Source organism: Suillus subalutaceus (assembly GCF_016647625.1).
Source record: "Suillus subalutaceus strain FC151 chromosome Unknown DFJ58scaffold_28, whole genome shotgun sequence".
NCBI lineage: Eukaryota > Fungi > Basidiomycota > Agaricomycetes > Boletales > Suillaceae > Suillus > Suillus subalutaceus.
In genome coordinates this window covers 178,380-191,414 of record NW_024540277.1, presented here as the reverse complement: position 1 = coordinate 191,414, position 13,035 = coordinate 178,380, and the positions used below count along the sequence as shown (strand labels likewise).

General features: G+C 49.3%; 1 protein-coding gene across 1 annotated transcript; it reads left to right on the top strand.

Annotated features, from left to right (window-relative positions):
- Nucleotides 1–1,402: 1,402 nt before the first annotated feature.
- Nucleotides 1,403–2,647, top strand: DFJ58DRAFT_725610 (uncharacterized protein; the record flags this gene model as incomplete). Its single annotated transcript, XM_041385260.1, has 3 exons — nt 1,403–1,642; nt 1,693–1,935; nt 1,982–2,647. 3 exons carry the CDS (start codon nt 1,403–1,405, stop codon nt 2,645–2,647), a joined length of 1,149 nt encoding a protein of 382 aa, XP_041246187.1.
- Between the last annotated feature and the right edge of the window lie 10,388 nt (nt 2,648–13,035).

Below are 13,035 nucleotides of genomic sequence, written 5' to 3'. Positions count from 1 at the left end.
CATGCTTTGTAATCAGGGCCTCCAAAAGGTATATAAGGAGCCCAATTTTGCCATGTAATAAATGGAGCACTTCCCACCTTCACTCATCTCAAACAGTGTGAGATTAAGTAAGAACCTAAGTACAGGCAAATCATTAGCCTCAAAGTAAGATTAAGAAACATTTATTCAATTATATACTACCTTACAGGGGTTGATTATATAATCTATCAGCTATTCTAACTAAGTTTAACCCATACTATTTTCCTCTCTCTTTTACAGGAAGGGAGACATGATTCACGCTACATTTTTTTCACGCTACACGCTGAAGATGAGGAATCGTGAGTGGGTCTATACTGAAAAATATAAGATAAGTCGCCTGCAGTAGTCCTCGAACGCGAGTAGAAGTCGGCCCAAGAGGATCTTTACTGAGTCTGTTCCTCGAGTAAATGCGAGGGGATGCGCTGAACGAGTCAGCAAGGGAATCTGCGCAAAGCGCGGGTGCGAGACGCCTTGTAAACGCGAAACGCGCGTTAACACGATGAAAGGCTGAAAGCGCGACGTAGGCGGAACCGCGAGGCGGAACAAGCGCGCTATAGGGGGCAGTGAAGAGGCGGAAGTAGCGCGAAGGTCTCTCAAGATTTTCTCAAGAGAGCTTGTTGCAAAAGAATAGAGAGTCGCGCAGTGGTTGTGTTGCAAATGAATAGAAATTGATTCACAGTATACACTGATGCAGGATGATGGGATGTAGTGAGTAAGTAAGTAAGTAAGTGAAAAATCTATCAGAGTCCCCATGTCTAAGGTAAATGTTCCCAGGCACTGAGCCGAAGCGGAAGCGAAGCGAAAAAGAGTTGTTGTGTTGTAGAATAAGGAATTATGTGTAAACAGACGAGGTATATAGCTAAAGTCAGTTGAAAAGATAAAGGGAGACGCACCAGCGGATCATAGAGGGACAGGACAGGATGTGCGGAGGACAGGCGACTTGGAAAAGCGAACGCGAAGGTAAAGCGCGAAAGCGCGCGCAAAGGCACCGTAGTAACGCGAAAGGCGCTATAGAGGCGCGCTATAGGCGCCAGATGCGCGGATGCGCGGATTAGGCGGAAGCGTCGCACGTTTAGCGCATTTAAGTCGCCTTGTTGTATATAGCGCGCGTTAGTGGAGACGAAGTGGAAATACGGCCTTTGTGAGGCTACTCGCAATGGAGTCTCTACATCTGCGGGGGACTTAAATACTGAGTGTCCCCACTCAGTTGATGTAGCGCGAGAATCGTCCTGAAAGAGTAGTGATGGCCAATGTCATGTGATCGCGAGACGTGGAACTGTAAAGGACTTGAACTGATGAATGCAAGTATCGCTGACATAATTTGATTTTTGATGATAAGAGATGGGGAGCGTTCTCGTGATTCTTGTTTTCAACAATTTTCATCATGCCTGTCTTCAACGCGTCTATGTTAGCTTCTACTCCTTCTCCTGTCCCTGAGGACCGCCCTAGTGGTGAAGACGCGCGTATGGCGGACCCTGTGGTGGAGACAGATGTGGACCGCTTGTTGAAAGGGTGGAATGATACTCTGACAGCGCTTGATGGGTGTGTTGCTGCTGTCCCTGACCCAAAGCCAGAGTTGTTGGAGGACCAGGAGGCCTGGATGCGCGAGTGGCAGTCCGTCATGGTGAGTACTCACTCTTATTTTTGCGCTGGCGCCTTACAGTGGTGCCTTAGGCCAACATGAACGCGTGTTACGACCGTTCTAAGGTGGTAGGCGTCGAGCTTGACCTCAATGAGCGCGATGCCGGCTTGCTTAAGGAAGGGCGCAAGTCCTACAAGGAGTTGGAGGCGTTAGTGAAGGGATGGAAGGCTAAGGTGGTGGGGGAAAGTCCTATGGTGCCTAGTAAGCAACTGGCGCCTTCTGTGCAAGCGTCAGAGGCGGAACCGCAAGGCGGAGTGGCGAATATGGGTGAACCAGTGCGTCCTTATTATTTTTCACTTTCATTATTTGACTTGGCGCTAGCGCGCTGGTGGGCGGATGTCTGTGCCTAAGCCACCTCGCTGCAACCGCTGTGCTGAGTCCAACATTCCATGCGGTGGTTCCTATGGCAGGCGCTGCCCTCCTTGCGACGTTTCCAAGAAGTCCTGCACTTTCTCCAGTGAGTGTTACAGTTCCGCCTATGTTGGCGCCTATTTGGCGCCTATGTCTGACAAAGGCGCTATAGGGACTAGCAATCTGCGCACTTCTGCTTCGCGCGCTTGCAAGACGCGCGCCACACGCGCTAGTGGGAGAGGTTCCGCTAAGGAAACTGCGTCTTCTCTTGCTGTGGAGGATGAAGATGATACTGGCGAATCCGACATGGAGATTGAGATCACTGGTGAGCGCCAGATTGGGGGGAAGGTTTTGCGCGGTTCCGCCACTGTTCCGCCTCGCGCTGTCAATCCTATCGTGTCTGGATCTGTGCCTAAGGGAAAAGGTAAACCCAAGGACTTGGAGGCGGCGCTTGAGGAGGCGACTGCTGAAAATGCGCGTCTCAAGGAAGAAAATGCGCGTTTGAAGGCGACTGTCCTGAACTTGCGTCAACATGCGCGCGCCCATCAAGCTGATTTGTTGATCCTTAGCAACAAACTCTTTGCTATGTCTCAGGATTGGGCGGATGTGGAGGAGCGCCTTTCTAACCACCTTTAGATACCTTTCCTATAGCGCCTTTCCTATAGCGCCTTTCCTGTAAGCGCCAATGCGCCTTTTGTATAACTGTACTTGCATATTGCGTTGTCCATGTCCATGTCCATGTCCGTGTCCTTGTCTGATCCGCTGCGCTATTGAGTGAAAATTAAAGTAATTAGTATGTGTGAGACACGTTTTTAGAGATGAAAAATTGAAAAATTGATATAGCATTTTCGCAGGGTGCACGCCCGTCTTGTCTTCCTCGTGCGTCTTTCTTCTTCTATTGTCGCGTGTCTTTGATTAGGCGAATGAGTAGTGTTAAAAAAAGAAAAATAACGGGCGCGGCGCGGTCGCTCGTTCGAAGGCGAAAGTCTATGGTTTGGTGATCCGCGCTATAGAGAAAATGATGTTGGTGATTTTGTACGTGTTTTATTAGCGGTTTTCTTGAGATGCTGCGTCTAGTAGAGTCTGTTGGTGATATGTGCAATGCAATGCGCGGTATATGAACTTTGAGAGCGAGAAAAAGAGAAAAAGAAAAAGATCACCGGATGAAACCCGGGGTAAGACTGAGATATGCGACAAGCCTTTTTTTTTTTTTTTTTTGATTTTGGCGGATGTGTGAAGGCGGATTAGAGAGGCGAAAGCGGAATAGGGAAGGCGGAATAGGAGAAGCGGAATATGATTGGAGAAGTGTGATAGGCGGAAGTGATAGGCGGAATTGTGATAGGCGGAAGCGTGATAGGCGGAAGTGATAGGCGGAAGCGTGATACGATAGGCGGAATAGGGAAGTTAGGGCGTAATGGTGCGCTATTCGTCAAGCGCGAGTTCGGGATCCTTGTCATCAGGTTCTGGGATGTTCTCTTCAGCGAGGCGATCTAAACTTTCCTCGTTCAAGCCCGTAATGCTGGTGACGGTTACGCGTTCTTCGCTACGCGGGTAATATGGTATGATGCGAAACGCGGCATACCGCAGTTTGGACACTGCACCGTCTAGCTCTGCTAATAAGTATGAACCTCCTTTCGTACGACGCACGACTATCATAGGTCCCAGATACCGTGGTTTCGTCTTCTTGCTCAACTCGTATTCCACTCTCGAGTTGCGTACCAATACTAATGCGCCAGGCGCGAAGTCATAATTCTTGATCGTCATCCTAAACCTTTGCTCGAAGTCGCGAATAGATTTGTAGCGCGCACGCACTACTTTGTCCTTGATCGCGTTCAAATCCTCTAGACGCTTTTGTAATTGGCGCGCGCGCCACGCTACGAGGTCAGTAGTGTTAAAGGCGCCTCGTTCTGGCAAGGGCGCCAAGAACGTCGCTTCTGCTAAGTCAAATGGAAAGATTGGTTCGACTCCATGTACCATGAAGTAAGGCGATAAGCCTGTCGCCTTATGCACTGTCACGCGCTCGGCCCAAAATACTGAGTGCACGACTGTATGCCATCGCGTCTCGTCACCGTCGCAACTCTTCATGATTGCTTCACGGACATCCAAATGCCTGCGTTCTACTATCCCGTTAGCTTGAGAGTTGTAAGGCGAAACGCGGATTGGGTGGATTCCGTATTTTTCCGCTAAAGAATCTGCAGCGAGTCTATACGCTGGCGCGTTATCAGTGATCAGTTCAGTAATAGGACCCCATCGACATAAGAGCTCTTCGAAGATAAACGCGGTAAGCGTCTTCGTGTTCTCTTTGCACATCATCCGCCATTCTGGGTATGATGTGAGCGCGCATCGCGCCTGTACCAAGTACTCGAATCCGCCTGCTTTAGGCATCTTCATAGTATCGATATGCGCACGGCGAAATAGTCCTCCTGGAATAGGTACTATTGGCGGGATATGAAGCTTGCGCGTTTGTCGTACTTGACATTCGTGACATGTGCGCGCATACCATTTGATGTCGTCAATGATATATGGCTACCAAAAGCGTAGGAGCAACCGCGTGCGCACAGCGTATACGCCTTTGTGCCCTAAGTCGTCATGCGCCTCTTTGAGAATGCGATATCGCTTATGCGGCTTCACAACAAGCTGATGCCTGCCTTGTGCCTCTCTTCGCCAAAGATTGTCTTCTAAGACGAAGGCCTTGAACTCGTCTTCTGTTAAGTTAGCGGGTCTTTTGCGGGTAGAAAGAAAAAGCTTGGTCGCGACTAGTCTCTCGTCAAGCGCGTTCGCTGCTTTAGAACGCGGAATTGGTGGTTCTTCTGCAGTGTGCTCTGCAACATCTAAAAGGACGTGATAATCTGGTAAGCGTGTTAGGCGCATCGCGCATGGTACGTAGTGCGGGTGACGCGTAAGTGACGTCGTCGCCGCCTCGACGAGATGCGTCCGCTGATTGAGAAGCGCGATCCTGAAGGAGTACGAGCGATCTAGCCAGTCTTCGTGGTCATCATCCTCATCAGGATCTTCATCTACAGGGGGTCTCCTTGAGAGACCATCAACGCCTGCATGCTTGGCAGCAGAAACATGAACGAGTTTGAATTGAAAAAGAAGAATACCCGCGATCCATCGATTGATGGTCGCGTTGGGCTGCAAATCTGGATTGTTGATCATACCTTTGATGTACTTCGCATCTACCTCCACAGTGAGGTTAACGACGCCAAAAATGAAAACGCGTACTGCGCGAAGCGCGCGGAATAGGCCATATAGCTCTAGCTTCGCCTGAGAGTAGCGACTCTCGACTTCGGTAAGCGCGATTGACCCAAAACGATTAGGGTAACGCTTCCCATCTTCGCCTAACTGCAGTAAGATGAATCCTACGGCGATATTCGAGGTGTCAACCGCTAAGATGACCTCTCTGTCGCACTCGTAGTTGATCCGTCGCAATGCGGGGGGACTGTAATATTGAGTCCTTCAGCGTCTGTACCGCTTCCCGATGCTCAGGTCCAAACTCGAAGGGGACGTCTTTCCTGGTAAGATTAATTAGCGGGCGCGCGATGCGCGAAAAATTGTGAATGAAGATGCGTAGAACTCCGCATGTGCCTAAGAATCCGCGCACTTGCGTCTGGTTTCTAGGTTCAGGCCAATCGCGTATCTTTTGTACCTTTGTGTCCTCTGGTACGCGACCCTCGAAGGTACACTTGTGACCAATGATAACCGTGCTAGGCGCAGCGAGAACGAACTTGGTTGCGCTTACGGTAACGCCTACATTGCGAAGGCGCTGGAGGATGCGATTGACGACTATGCAATGCTCCCAGATGAAACGACGTATCCCTGGGTTCTCGGGAATGGTTTCGTATACCCCTCCTTCAACCTCGTATCGCGTTTCAACTGATTTAACCGCGATGTCGTCAATGAAAGGGGAAGTGTGGTTGGGGATCTCATCCTGGAGTATGAAGGCGACGTCGCCTTGAAACACTTGAACAGCGTTAGTGTGACCTTGCGGAAGTGTAGTCAATCGATGAGGGCCTAAGGGCGTTCCAAAAGTTGTTAGGTCGCGCGAGTCGACATGAAGAGCGCGCTGATCATATCCAGAATATAAGTCCATCATGCCATATACCGCATATCCTGCAAAGGACTCTGCTAGGTGTTCGACGAAAGGCGGAACTGAGGCGTCGCGTATGGTAACCGCGTTGAGCGGTTGCAAGTCGTGCACTAAGCGCAACGACTTGCCGTCTTTCTTGACAACACAAAACCATCGCGATCTGTACGCAGCCGTTGAAGGCTCGTATACGCCTGAGGAAATCTTCTCCTTTATAATGCGCGTCACCTCGCCCATAATTGAGGGGCGGAATAGGGATGTTGCGTTGGGACCATGGGACATGTGGCACTGTTGGAATCTTGTACGGTGGGAAGTATCGTTCATCGAGGCGACCACGCTCTGACGCCTCCCACGCGAATGCGAGTTCATGAGTTCGAACGAGCCAACGTACTAACTTAAGCTCTTCTGGCCACAGCCAGTTAGCTGGATCTAAGTCGAGCTTATCTGCGCGCGCTTGCGTAAAGCGGATACCTGGAATGAAATCTGGGGGGTGAGTGGGTAATGGGGATATTCCTATTAATGGGTCTGGTGATAGCTCGCGCACTACGTGATACTCTGAGGGAGTAACGGTAGGTACGCTTCGCACCTTCTTCGTGACTGGTTTATAAACCAGCACATGGCGAACGGGATCAAAGAGATAACAAGAATTAAAAGCGTCAATAGTCGCTTGGTTTATCACTGTGCGGGTAGAGGTTAGATGCGCGTAATGCGCTGATCGAAGCGGGGACGTTAGCGAAGACAAATGCGATGACGGATGCGGGATTAATGCTAATGATGAAGTGTTCGTTAAAGCGGAAACTGAGATATTGCTGCTCCTTAAGAGCGATGAATGGACTCCATCTCCGCGCGTTATAGGCGACGGATCAGGATTGATGCGAGAATGAAAAGCGATGCGAGATTGATACCATGTTAATTACGATGTCGCGGAAGACGCGTTTGTGTCTCCCCGCGAAAGATGCAGATCATCGATACTTAAAAACCCTTCCCTTCCTCCTTGTGAACTGAATGCTCGACACACGTCATCCCTTTCGTGCAACGCGGACATGGTTTGCGCCATGGTAGCGTAGGGATGCGTAGTTCCTTGCGCGTATTTGGATCCGTGAGTAATATGTCCTGCTCTCCATCAGGGAGATCGAATGTGCGACATGCGGTAAGCTTGAAGAATGGGCGACCTAAGAGAATCTCGAAGTTGGCGCGTTCCGTGACTTGCACTTGGAAGTACATAGGTCCGCCTCCAAAGTCCAATGGAACATTCTCTACTACGCCTAGAGTCGCGTCTTTCGACGTGTTGACAGACTCCATGTTAAGGCGATAGTCTGATCGCAATCCAATACCGAGTTCCTTCCATACTACCTTTGGCATCACGACTACCTCTGCGCCTTGGTCAAGGACACACGTGAGAATGCGCCCTCCTATAGTCGTTGCGCGAACGCATCGTAATGAAGCGCAATGATCAGCGACGATCTTGCCATCACTAGAGCGCAATCGTTCTTCGTCGTACTCGCGTAACCATTCATCATTGGAAGGCTGTCCAACGAGCTCATTCACGAGGACTGATCCTACAGTAACGCGTTTGGTGGTGGTGAGGTCGCGTAAGTTCTTTCGTACTTCCGGAGATACAGCGAGTAATTCCCTGACAGGGATGGCGATGTTGGAATCAAGGAGGCGCTCTATGACACGCTTATCTGCTCCCTTGTCTTCTAACGCGAAGGAAAACCGATATTGATTGGAGGTCGAAGCAGCGGATGGATTAGCAGTGTTCGCATCCGGAAGCGTGGAAGATGAAGATGATGCTACTGGCGCGACTTCCTTCGCCTTAGCAAGCTTTGGCGTCGCCTCGTTAGTCGCTTTGGCGACTTCTGGCGCCTTAGCTTGCGAGGCTCGTACTGCTGGAGAAATGATCTCTGTTGTCTCCGAGGCGTGCTTGGATAAGGGTCCTGGACGCGCGCGTGGCGCGCCTTCGAGCTCTACGCCATCAAATCGTACATTTTTACCTTTGCCCTTCGCTTCGCTTTTCTTTTGATCGCGTCTCGCCGTAGCTAGAGCTAGTGCTTGTGTCGCGCGCAACACATCTAGATCCTCCTCGTCCATTTCTGGTTCAGCGTCTGCTATCATGTGCATGAACGCTGAGGGCTCGACCTCTACAACAGCTTCTACGTCGCATGGCGCGCGATAGAAAAGTCCTGCTATGACGTTCGGACCTGGTAATGCCTCGTTGACCGCTTGATTCGCGTAATGGCGATCTAAACGTTCTTTCAAGGTACCATCGCTCTGGCGCCCTGGTATCCATCCACCATTTGGGAGAACAAGCTTGTTAGTAGCCGTGTCCACCTTACACTTTCCCGCAGTGATATATGCTTCCTTTTCGCGACAACGACCCATATAATGATCAGTTCCTCCACAGAATATACATCCTGATGGACCGTAGCCACCAGCGCGTCTCGCAACGAATTCTTGCTTGACTACCAAGTTAGGCGCGGATTGCTGTTGAGCAGGCGCCTGCGTCGCAGTACTTGGCGTATATGTAGGCGCGAATCCCGGAGATAGCGCTGGCGTGGCTGCAGGTACTGTGCCTGCGACGCCAATTCCTGGCAATAAAAATTCTGCAGCAGCTACCACATCGTTAAATGGGTATGGGTCCTGCGGGTGGTGATCTGGAAACTTAATCATTAGTCTCGTGCGCGTTTGCGCTTGAATGTCGCTTGGGAATCCTTCTAAGAAAATGCGATCTCTTTCCGCTTTACCTATGCGATCCTTATCGATAAGCGCCCTCGCGACTTTGAGGAATGCGCGTTGATAATCGCCTAACTCTGTTACAGAGTACATAGACTTGCTCGCCTGGTTGCGAGCGATGGTCTGCAAATCAGCGACTGCATATCTGCGATCGCCTTCGCATCCGGGGTACATTCGCTTAACTTCCTTAATGAAGGCGCCATAATCAGTTCCTTTCGCTTCTGGCGTCTCTGACCATAGTTCGCGTTCGCTCGTGGGCACATAGCGAATGATTCCTCTTATCCGATCTGTGCCTTGAAGACCCGCTTGATCTGCAAGGTCTTCGAAGTCGTCGATGAACGCGATGAGGTTCTCTGTTGAGCCGTCATATTTAGGCGCACTGTCTGTGCCGCGAATCGGCATTCTGAAGGGGGCTACTGTTGACATGGCGGGTTGGGGGTTTGCGGGAGATGGTTGATTGATTGGGAGTTGATTTAAGGAATATGAATCGTGGGATATGACTGCCTGTCTGTCGCGAATAGAGTTAGGCGCTGGTGGAGTGATTATGGTTTGTTGAGGGGCGACGGATGACGTTTCGGTGTTAAAATGGGTCTTCGGGATAGTCGGGAATTCGCATTCTAAATCGCTAAGAGATGTTAGTGTGCTTAAATGCTCGAGGTTACGAGGGGCGACAACGGTTGGTTGTTGCGGTGTCGCGACGTATGCGCCTGGTGGTAGATTCCTTGGATTGTCTACCGCTTCGAAGTCGTCTGATGACTCTCCGTGTATTGATTCCTTTGGAGAAGGCGTGACTGGCGAAGGTGCGTGTTTGCGTGCAACAAAAAGATCTGGATCAGGGCGAGAGGGTGCAGAAACGTTCCTTTGACGCCCTTTGGTCTTCTTAGTAAAGAGTTCCTTGATAGGTGTTAGTTCAGTATGCGGAAAAGCGCGATTAAAGTCGTCTATCGCTTGTTGGCGCTTTTTGCGATCCTTGGTAGGCCTTAATGACCTAGTCAACTCAGAAGGTCCCCTCGCGGTGGGCTCCAGTTGAAGATGAGGAATCGTGAGTGGGTCTATACTGAAAAATATAAGATAAGTCGCCTGCAGTAGTCCTCGAACGCGAGTAGAAGTCGGCCCAAGAGGATCTTTACTGAGTCTGTTCCTCGAGTAAATGCGAGGGGATGCGCTGAACGAGTCAGCAAGGGAATCTGCGCAAAGCGCGGGTGCGAGACGCCTTGTAAACGCGAAACGCGCGTTAACACGATGAAAGGCGAAAGCGCGACGTAGGCGGAACCGCGAGGCGGAACAAGCGCGCTATAGGGGGCAGTGAAGAGGCGGAAGTAGCGCGAAGGTCTCTCAAGATTTTCTCAAGAGAGCTTGTTGCAAAAGAATAGAGAGTCGCGCAGTGGTTGTGTTGCAAATGAATAGAAATTGATTCACAGTATACACTGATGCAGGATGATGGGATGTAGTGAGTAAGTAAGTAAGTAAGTGAAAAATCTATCAGAGTCCCCATGTCTAAGGTAAATGTTCCCAGGCACTGAGCCGAAGCGGAAGCGAAGCGAAAAAGAGTTGTTGTGTTGTAGAATAAGGAATTATGTGTAAACAGACGAGGTATATAGCTAAAGTCAGTTGAAAAGATAAAGGGAGACGCACCAGCGGATCATAGAGGGACAGGACAGGATGTGCGGAGGACAGGCGACTTGGAAAAGCGAACGCGAAGGTAAAGCGCGAAAGCGCGCGCAAAGGCGCCGTAGTAACGCGAAAGGCGCTATAGAGGCGCGCTATAGGCGCCAGATGCGCGGATGCGCGGATTAGGCGGAAGCGTCGCACGTTTAGCGCATTTAAGTCGCCTTGTTGTATATAGCGCGCGTTAGTGGAGACGAAGTGGAAATACGGCCTTTGTGAGGCTACTCGCAATGGAGTCTCTACAACGCTACACGAGCACGCTAACTGTCAGACACAAATCATACCATAGACTCAGTATACAGAATCAAATTGTTTTAAACTAACCAAGGAACAAGGAAAGAAGGTATATTGAAATAAATCCTCCCAAGAACTCACACGTTATCTACCACGAAAACTAGAAAAGTCGTAGACCGTGTACTTAAGGACTGGCAATAAGTCTTATCCTATATAGTTGTGTTGTCACTATATAAGCGGCGTACATAAGACCCTGAAGTAAGAGGACACCGCATGGATAGCTTTTCACCACGTGAAGAGGTCCCTCCAGCTGCAATTGCAGCATCAGCAGTAACCTTTACACGCTTCTCATAATGATGTTGTGAGTACACCTCGACTTCTTGCGGCGCCCTGGTACCCTTAGGCTCATCTCCGCCATTTAGTGTGACCTGCAGATTGAGTGCGACATTAGAGTTGCCTGATTGTGCTAGACGCGCTGTATTTGTCTGCCATCGGTACCAATGCATGATGGCCTATGTGATTTTACCCATCAGTTATGTATTTCACTGATATTCAGGTAACTCACAGTCTTGTGTTTTTTAACACTGGCAGCTGCCTCCACAATGTCATCCTGACCTGGGGTAAGAGATCCCTCTGCAGGAATTCCTTTTTAGTGTAAATGTGCACACTCGGGCCACCTAGTAAAAAATGCAAGGTTGGTGTTGACTTTAAAGTCTTCGTACCTCCTTGTCGGCTGACACTGGATATAATCAGGGAGTTGTACTAGGAGGAAAACTTCCTGTTCAGAGGTTGCCCATGGCTTTGGATCACGTCGTTTACCCATGGTATGCTGCTGAGCATTTTAAATATTGGGGCATTTACGGGTAGGAATAAATAGCACCTCATCTTTAAATTTTCATGTGCCGATAGCTAGTTTCAAAAGCAAGGTTTCGGTAGCACCTACTCTGCATGGTCTCTGTAGCACTTACTCTGCACAGTCTCTGTAGCACTTACTCTGCACGGTCTCTGTTGTTGCTGCAGGCTGTGTATTTGATATTGCCCAACTGACTTCATGATCCTTTGGATGAGGAGCAATATTTACGCCGGTGAACATTCAGCATGAACTTGCTACTATTTTGAACTTGACAACATGAAATGAAAATTATACTGATATATGAACTGAGCCTAGAATTGAAGCTGTAAAGGGGGCGAGTTGTATCCAGCATGTAGTGGTCGTAGAATGAAAGAGAAGTCCAGCAGCAGAATATTGTGTCGATTTCGGACCCTCGACAGCACCATGCAAAATTCATCTGTGTGAAGGTCAGCCACAGCACGTCAGTCTGTCCTTGTGAGCCATTGAATGTCGTGTATAGTGCCTGGCCACTGTCCAATGACTGGATTTCCTTTTGAAATCGAATCAGTCACTTAGCATTGGTCGGAGAGAGAAATCACTCTGTTCTTACAATATGTAGATAGATATAAACTGAGCCTAGAATTGAAGCTGTAAATATAGTGAGCCCTTTGTATCCAGCATGTAGTGGTCATAGAATGAAAGGGAAGTCCAGCACCCCAGCCTGGTGGGGGCTTGGGGCTGGAGAACGAGGAGCTCGCTACTGGAATTGATGATTGTGACAATATTGCGGTGACTCGGAACCCATGCAGCACTAGGTGGCTCAGATAATCAGGGTCGCAATCCTCACAGCAGTATACCACTGATTCTACACGAGTCAGTCCTTGAATGTGACTGCAGGCCGGTTTTCATCCTCTTAAGCTTGACTGACTCTTTTACAAACTTGAGTAGGAAATTAGCTCGTCAACATAATATTAGTGTAAGAGGAGCTCACTACCTGTGTGACAATATAGTTTTCCCTGGGCTGATATTCCCCCTTTTTACTTACCTTCACTTACCCACTTTCCTTAGTTTATGTTCGCATTTTTACTGCTTAAATAATCATGTCTCCCTTTCACCAGTGTCAGTACCAGTCTGAATGCCAGTCTTTTGCTTGATAATAATTCTACTCTCTGAGCTCTGAGTCTAGTAAAGAAATCCTTTAGGGTCGAATAGCAGCTAGGCATAGCAATTTTGACCCAACATTTGAAGAGTACTTTACAGAGTTCTCTTCTTGTTGTGTTTCCCACACCGGAATTGATGATTGTGATGATATTGCGGTGACCTGGAACCCATGCAGCACTAGGTAGCTCAGATAATCAGGGTCGCAATCCTCACAGCGGTGTAGTCCTTGAACGTGACTGCAGGCCAGTTTTCATCCTCTTAAGCTTGACTGACTCTTTTACAAACTTGAGTAGGAAATTAGCTCATCAA